This window comes from Eimeria tenella, genomic scaffold, assembly GCF_000499545.2.
Source record: "Eimeria tenella Houghton genomic scaffold, Eth_scaff70, whole genome shotgun sequence".
In the NCBI taxonomy this organism is placed as follows: domain Eukaryota; phylum Apicomplexa; class Conoidasida; order Eucoccidiorida; family Eimeriidae; genus Eimeria; species Eimeria tenella.
Genome location: NW_013543440.1, coordinates 58750 through 67369, shown reverse-complemented (window position 1 = coordinate 67369; position 8620 = coordinate 58750). Strand labels below are relative to the sequence as shown.

Here is an 8620-nt window from a genome sequence, read left to right as displayed (position 1 = left end):
CGACGACGCAACAGGTCCAGCCTTCGCATCGACCCCAGACATGCTGCCTTCGCATCGCCGCCTTCTGCTGCCTTCGCCTATGACTCGCCCTCCCCTGCCTTCAAACCCGCTTCAGCCGCCGCCTTCGCGCCAGGTTCCGCTGCCTTCCTAGGCAACAAACCTATCGACTTCTTCGTCAGCAACGCAGGCCCAGGCCCTGCCTTCGACGATGCAACAGGTCCAGCCTTCGCATCGGCGCCTTCTGCTGCCTTCGCTTCTGACTCGACCTCCCCTGCCTTCAAACCCGCTTCAGCCGCCGCCTTCGCGCCAGCTTCCGCTGCCTTCTTAGGCAACACGCCCACCGACTTCTTCGCAAGCAACGCAGGCCCAGCACCCGCCTTCGACGACGCAACAGGTCCAGCCTTCGCATCGACCCCAGACACGCTCTTCGCATCGCCGCCTTCTGCTGCCTTCGCCTCTGACTCGCCCTCCCCTGCCTTCAAACCCGCTTCAGCCGCCGCCTTCGCGCCAGCTTCCGCTGCCTTCTTAGGCAGCACGCCCATCGACTTCTTCGCAAGCAACGCAGGCCCAGCACCCGCCTTCGACGACGCAACAGGTCCAGCCTTCGCATCGACCCCAGACACGCTCTTCGCATCGCCGCCTTCTGCTGCCTTCGCCTCTGACTCGCCCTCCCCTGCCTTCAAACCCGCTTCAGCCGCCGCCTTCGCGCCACCTTCCGCTGCCTTCTTAGGCAACACGCCCATCGACTTCTTCGCAAGCAACGCAGGCCCAGCACCCGCCTTCGACGACGCAACAGGTCCAGCCTTCGCATCGACCCCAGACACGCTCTTCGCATCGCCGCCTTCTACTGCCTTCGCCTCTGACTCGCCCTCCCCTGCCTTCAAACCCGCTTCAGCCGCCGCCTTCGCGCCACCTTCCGCTGCCTTCTTAGGCAACACGCCCATCGACTTCTTCGCAAGCAACAAAGGCCCAGCACCCGCCTTCGACGACGCAACAGGTCCAGCCTTCGCATCGCCGCCTTCTGCTGCCTTCGCCTCTGACTCGCCCTCCCCTGCCTTCAAACCCGCTTCAGCCGCCGCCTTCGCGCCAGCTTCCGCTGCCTTCTTAGGCAACACGCCCATCGACTTCTTCGTCAGCAACGCAGGCCCAGCACCCGCCTTCGACGACGCAACAGGTCCAGCCTTCGCATCGACCCCAGACACGCTCTTCGCATCGCCGCCTTCTGCTGCCTTCGCCTCTGACTCGCCCTCCCCTGCCTTCAAACCCGCTTCAGCCGCCGCCTTCGCGCCAGGTTCCGCTGCCTTCTTAGGCAACACGCCCATTGACTTCTTCAAAAGCAACGCAGGCCCAGCACCCGCCTTCGACGACGCAACAGGTCCAGCCTTCGCATCGGCGCCTTCTGCTGCCTTCGCCTCTGACTCGACCTCCCCTGCCTTCAAACCCGCTTCAGCCGCCGCCTTCGCGCCACCTTCCGCTGCCTTCTTAGGCAACACGCCCATTGACTTCTTCGCAAGCAACGCAGGCCCAGCACCCGCCTTCGACGACGCAACAGGTCCAGCCTTCGCATCGACCCCAGACACGCTCTTCGCATCGCCGCCTTCTGCTGCCTTCGCCTCTGACTCGCCCTCCCCTGCCTTCAAACCCGCTTCAGCCGCCGCCTTCGCGCCAGGTTCCGCTGCCTTCCTAGGCAACAAACCTATCGACTTCTTCGTCAGCAACGCAGGCCCAGGCCCTGCCTTCGACGATGCAACAGGTCCAGCCTTCGCATCGGCGCCTTCTGCTGCCTTCGCCTCTGACTCGACCTCCCCTGCCTTCAAACCCGCTTCAGCCGCCGCCTTCGCGCCAGCTTCCGCTGCCTTCTTAGGCAACACGCCCACCGACTTCTTCGCAAGCAACGCAGGCCCAGCACCCGCCTTCGACGACGCAACAGGTCCAGCCTTCGCATCGACCCCAGACACGCTCTTCGCATCGCCGCCTTCTGCTGCCTTCGCCTCTGACTCGCCCTCCCCTGCCTTCAAACCCGCTTCAGCCGCCGCCTTCGCGCCAGCTTCCGCTGCCTTCTTAGGCAGCACGCCCATCGACTTCTTCGCAAGCAACGCAGGCCCAGCACCCGCCTTCGACGACGCAACAGGTCCAGCCTTCGCATCGACCCCAGACACGCTCTTCGCATCGCCGCCTTCTGCTGCCTTCGCCTCTGACTCGCCCTCCCCTGCCTTCAAACCCGCTTCAGCCGCCGCCTTCGCGCCAGCTTCCGCTGCCTTCTTAGGCAACAAACCTATCGACTTCTTCGCAAGCAACGCAGGCCCAGCACCCGCCTTCGACGACGCAACAGGTCCAGCCTTCGCATCGACTCCAGACACGCTCTTCGCATCGCCGCCTTCTGCTGCCTTCGCCTCTGACTCGACCTCCCCTGCCTTCAAACCCGCTTCAGCCGCCGGGGGGGGGGGGGGTTCCGCTGCCTTCTTAGGCAACAAACCCATCGACTTCTTCGCAAGCAACAAAGGCCCAGCACCCGCCTTCGACGACGCAACAGGTCCAGCCTTCGCATCGGCGCCTTCTGCTGCCTTCGCCTCTGACTCGACCTCCCCTGCCTTCAAACCCGCTTCAGCCGCCGCCTTCGCGCCAGCTTCCGCTGCCTTCTTAGGCAACAAACCTATCGACTTCTTCGCAAGCAACGCAGGCCCAGCACCCGCCTTCGACGACGCAACAGGTCCAGCCTTCGCATCGACCCCAGACACGCTCTTCGCATCGCCGCCTTCTGCTGCCTTCGCCTCTGACTCGCCCTCCCCTGCCTTCAAACCCGCTTCAGCCGCCGCCTTCGCGCCACCTTCCGCTGCCTTCTTAGGCAACACGCCCATCGACTTCTTCGCAAGCAACGCAGGCCCAGCACCCGCCTTCGACGACGCAACAGGTCCAGCCTTCGCATCGACCCCAGACACGCTCTTCGCATCGCCGCCTTCTACTGCCTTCGCCTCTGACTCGCCCTCCCCTGCCTTCAAACCCGCTTCAGCCGCCGCCTTCGCGCCACCTTCCGCTGCCTTCTTAGGCAACACGCCCATCGACTTCTTCGCAAGCAACAAAGGCCCAGCACCCGCCTTCGACGACGCAACAGGTCCAGCCTTCGCATCGACCCCAGACACGCTCTTCGCATCGCCGCCTTCTGGTGGCTTCGCCTCTGACTCGCCCTCCCCTGCCTTCAAACCCGCTTCAGCGGCCGCCTTCGCGCCAGCTTCCGCTGCCTTCTTAGGCAACAAACCTAACGACTTCTTCGCAAGCAACGCAGGCCCAGCACCCGCCTTCGACGACGCAACAGGTCCAGCCTTCGCATCGACCCCGGACACGCTCTTCGCATCGCCGCCTTCTGCTGCCTTCGCCTCTGACTCGCCCTCCCCTGCCTTCAAACTCGCTTCAGCCGCCGCCTTCGCGCCACCTTCCGCTGCCTTCTTAGGCAACAAACCTATCGACTTCTTCGCAAGCAACGCAGGCCCAGGCCCTGCCTTCGACGATGCAACAGGTCCAGCCTTCGCATCGGCGCCTTCTGCTGCCTTCGCCTCTGACTCGCCCTCCCCTGCCTTCAAACCCGCTTCAGCCGCCGCCTTCGCGCCACCTTCCGCTGCCTTCTTAGGCAACACGCCCATCGACTTCTTCGCAAGCAACGCAGGCCCAGCACCCGCCTTCGACGACGCAACAGGTCCAGCCTTCGCATCGACCCCAGACACGCTCTTCGCATCGCCGCCTTCTACTGCCTTCGCCTCTGACTCGCCCTCCCCTGCCTTCAAACCCGCTTCAGCCGCCGCCTTCGCGCCACCTTCCGCTGCCTTCTTAGGCAACACGCCCATCGACTTCTTCGCAAGCAACAAAGGCCCAGCACCCGCCTTCGACGACGCAACAGGTCCAGCCTTCGCATCGCCGCCTTCTGCTGCCTTCGCCTCTGACTCGCCCTCCCCTGCCTTCAAACCCGCTTCAGCCGCCGCCTTCGCGCCAGGTTCCGCTGCCCTCTTAGGCAACAAACACATCGATGTCTTCGCAAGCAACGCAGGCCCAGGACTCGCCTTTGAGGATGCAACAGGTCCAGTCTTCGCATCGCCGCCTTCTGCTGCCTTCGCCTCTGACTCGCCCTCCCCTGCCTTCAAACCCGCTTCAGCCGCCGCCTTCGCGCCAGCTTCCGCTGCCTTCTTAGGCAACACGTCCATCGACTTCTTCGTCAGCAACACAGGCCCAGGCCCTGCCTTCGACGACGCAACAGGTCCAGCCTTCGCATCGACCCCAGACACGCTCTTCGCATCGCCGCCTTCTGCTGCCTTCGCCTCTGACTCGCCCTTCCCTGCCTTAACACCAGGTTCCGCCGCCGCCTTCGCGCCAGGTTCCGCTGCCTTCTTAGGCAACACGCCCATCGACTTCTTCGCAAGCAACGCAGGCCCAGGTTCCGCACTGGATTCAGCCGCCGGTGCAGTTCTCGTATGTGTGATATTAGCTACAGTCTCATACATGTCTCGTTCTTCTTTGTGAGGTTCCTCTATAGCGGCATTTGTGGTGGCTGCGTCTTGTGCTTCCTCTTCGCCCTTGGGTTCGGGTTCGCGAAACACTGCTGTGCTCGTCTGTTCATCCTGTCCTGTGGTTGCCGCGTTGATGCCTGTCCCGTCGTTCTCTGTTCGCGTCTTGTTCTGGCATTCTAGGGACTGTTTCTCATAGCCGGGTTGGCCTGCGTCTCGGCCAACTTCTGGCGCTTCTGTATGGGGCCCCGCCCTTGTAGCAAACTGTGTCGCTGATGCAGGTTCCCCCAGCACAGAATTGCTTTTAGACAATGAACGAGGGTCATTCAATATATCTTTGCTTGCAAGCTTGTGCTGTGCAGTTTCATATGGAGGTTTTTCTATCTTTGAGCGATCTTCGAGAGTCTCGGAGCCATTCCCTGAACCAGCATCACAGACGTCGTCGCAAATGTGTATTCCTTTTTTAATCCTCTCCCTCTCACTAGTGCATTCTGTTAATCTGGAACATGTGCTTCTCTTAGGTCAAGCGGCCTCCAGTCATGTTATCTGTCGAAGCCTCAATAATGTGGGTCGTCGCGTGGAGGCCTTCTGGTGGCTGTGTCGCACCTGCATTCGATTGTATGTAGTACAATCACTTCTACACTGCACCTCTAAAGGCTTACCGAGGCTCTCACGATCGTTCACGGCAGGGTGATAGTGTTGCGGTTCCACCCCCTGCTGCTCCGACTTTGCGATGAGCTGAGGCACGGAAGGACCTATATCTTTTTTCACGCGGCTGCCACGTTCACCTTCTACAGATGCAGAGTCTTTCACCACTCTCCAACCAGAGCCTGAATACACAGAAAAAGTGTTTTCAACTTTAAAAAACTCTGTGCCACAGAGAGGCGCAGCTTAAGCGGTTCGTTTGGCTTTGCAACCCCTAACACCCTCATCTGTCTCTTACGGGAGTCCAAGATATCTGTAATTAGCCCAGAGCACACGTCTACGAGAGCCTCTCCGCCACATGACGCCTGCAAACAGCATATTGGAAGGAATAAACAAGGAAAGATGCGTGACAGGGAATCTCACATGGCACAGCTGCAGCTGCTTCTGACTTGCAGGTCGCCCTCTCTTAAGGAGCTGTAACTCTTCCAGGCCAGGTATTTACATGTTAAGCTGGTGGGACGCACCTTCCTGGAGGCAGCTAACTGGCTCTGCAGGCTTTCTACCCTCTTCTGGATTGACCTGACTATAGAAACGAGTCTGAATGTACAAGAGGGTTCACAACCGCAGTAGCACGTTTCACACACCAGTTCTGGGCCAGCCCATACGCACATCCAGTTTGGCAACCAGGCTGTTCCCAGTGAAGGGGAGCATGAACTTCCAGTTCCCCAGCGTGCCTTGGTCATACCGTTCATTCTCTTCTTTCAATTGGGTATTTTCTTCTTTGAAGCCCTCCTGAATTGTTCTGCATTGCTCTCGCGCGGCCTGAATACTCAAGCATTGCACGTTTACGTACCTGAAGGACTTTCTTCGTAGCGAGCACGCTATGCCGCGAATTTCGCTATAGTCTGTCGTAAATAAATAAAAACAAATTACTTGTTTGTCACCTTAAGTTCCATGGCCAAGCGTCGGGATCGAGATGAAAGCATCTGCCCGTCAAGTACGTCTCTTAAAGAAGCATCAAGCTCAAGAGGCGGCTGGTCCTCATTTAACCTTCCTCCACTCTTTCTCTCCGATGCCCCAAGTGTGGCATTAGTCATTCCTGTCTTGTCAAATATACCATCACGGCCAACGAGAGCTGCTGTTTGCACTGGCGGAACAGGTGGCGCCACGCTCTGCGAGCGCCCGGGGACTATAACTACTGGCATAGGTGCCTTAGACAGACTGCGTGAGCGGTCAACGCTAGCAGCTGACGCGGTCCTGCACAGGCCTGCCGGCTGCATGAGTATGGGTGCCGCAGTATCCCTGTTGCTGCCAACAGCTGGAGCCCTCTGGTAACTGAAACCACCAATCAGAGCAGGCATTCAAAGGCCCTTAATGGTGAAGGTTGAGACCATAAGGAGGCGCCAAGACTTCGCAGCGACCAATTATAAGTAGGGGTGCGACGAGTAGACACGAAAACTAGGGGGAACAGAAAAATTTGCATACGGCGGCGAGTGCCGAACACACGGGGAAAAAACAGCAGAGACTACGGAGTTGTGGAGCGATGAGGCTAATCAAGCACAGATTCTAGAAAATGTGCAATGGAAAGTGGATCCTTACATCTCTCCACTCGGGCCCATAAAAATCTCCATTTGCCCCCCACGCTGCAGCACACGAGAGGAGATGACACAAGTGGCTGCTCGGCAGAAGCAGAATTGCGACTCTCTGCTCCTGCAAGAGATAGGCTTCTAGAACGGAAAAATCCCACATGCAGCTACTACACAAATGTTGAACGCTACAACGGCGCTGCTAGCACTGTGATACTAGGCAAGAGTGAGGCCGGACCTGCTGCTAGGGCCAAACCACACTGGAGGCTCACTCGGCCACGTTGGTGACCAAGGAGTCAAGCTGTGCTGCCACTTACGTTGCGTTGCGCCGTGTACGGTGCGTATGACGCAGCAAGTTGAGCAGAAGATGCGGCCCCTGCCCTTGCTGTAGCTGTTGAATGTGATGACGACAACCCTGGGCCTGCTGTAGGGTAGGGCGGGGAGGCGCCAGAGGCGGTGACCCCATTCGTGGCCTGCACTGCTGCGACCATTGGGTTGGCCACTTGACCCCCATACAGTGGAGTTATTACAGGGCCAAGATCTGGTCTAAATAATGACGCTGCTGGTCTTACCAGCGGGTAATTCATGCCCTGCCGGGTCTGGTTAAAGTAAGTGGCTTGCGAAGGCTGCGCAGTGGTGCTGCCTCCTACATTAGCAGAGGCTCCAGGTGGGCGTGTAGCCATTAGCGCAGGCCTAGCGTGGCTCGCCTGTCTCTGGACACTGGCGACAGTGCGACCCATGGAATGACCAATGGACACACTGCGGCCTGACCGGGACGAACCGCCAGTCTCTGGCCCAGTGTGTCGCTGAGGAGGGCACGACTGCTTCGATGAGGAACGTACTGGTGGGAGGGGTTTGGTCTCTTTGGGTGCGCTAAGGCCTAAAAAGATCTTGCAAGGCAGCATGCAGTCGCTGCAGTTTGCGAAGTGCTGGCTTCGGGTGGTGTCCATGGCACTGGGGAGAGGCCCGTAGACTAGCTGACCACCTTCCGCAGCACGCGCTCCCTCCGCTGCCTGCCTCAAGTCCAGCTGCGGGACAGGACCCATGCTACTGCTGGACCGACCCTCCGGGTTGGACATGCTGTGTGCGGGCCTGCCAGTGGGGGGAAGCCCGCCCGCGTTGCGCCGGCTTTTGTTTGAGGGCTTCATCTTTCTGGATGCTTTGTTTGATCTAATTTACTGAAATAAGGCAGAAGAGAAGATGGGATAAAGTAGATCCACAGCCTCTGGGGACAGCTGGCTATGCTTGATGCCTTTGGCTTGACTGTGGCGTGCTCTCGTCCCTCGACCAGAAAGTGAGCCAGTGGCGCCTCTAAATCCAAAGAGGCTATAATATATGAGTGAAATGTATTTCTCTGTGAGCATATCTGTCACAATTGACAGCAGGAAACAATGCCAAGAAAGGCAATTGCAACACACAAGAACTACTGGCAACGCCAATCGCGCCGCTGGATGTCACAAGGCTACTGTCAAAGCTGAGGCTCTGGATTACGTCCACCTGCTAGTCCAGAATTGCTCTTTGGCATAAAATATTGCCATCGGCGGAATTAAGAGATTTTTTGGCACAGGTAAAAAACAAGAATAATATTAACATGCACGCGTAACGAGGTGCATATCTCGATCGGGCCGTGGCTTGATCGAAGGGACAGCACAAGAAACCCAAACAAATCCCCATATGCAGCTCTTACATTTTGAACCCCTTTCTTTCTTCAGTCCGCAAGCTCATGCTTATTCAATGGAGCGAGAGGGCATAACTCGTGCTTTCAAAGTTCAGGGGGACCAGTAGTGCCGGAACAAACAACAGCCTGGCCACACTACACTTTATTCCCAGGCTCGCCTGCTAGGACACATGCCCATAACACCACAGCATGGCAGCAGCCTCTCAAAATGTGCACGT

At 58.6% G+C, this 8620-nt stretch overlaps 1 protein-coding gene across 1 annotated transcript; it reads right to left on the bottom strand.

Annotated features, from left to right (window-relative positions):
• Window positions 1-77: 77 nt before the first annotated feature.
• On the bottom strand, window positions 78-7872 carry ETH_00032150 (uncharacterized protein; the record flags this gene model as incomplete). Its single annotated transcript, XM_013378006.1, has 7 exons — window positions 78-4912; window positions 5156-5323; window positions 5437-5503; window positions 5808-5960; window positions 6083-6473; window positions 6738-6781; window positions 7042-7872. The coding sequence occupies 7 exons, from the start codon at window positions 7870-7872 to the stop codon at window positions 78-80; spliced, it is 6489 nt and encodes a 2162-aa protein (XP_013233460.1).
• Between the last annotated feature and the right edge of the window lie 748 nt (window positions 7873-8620).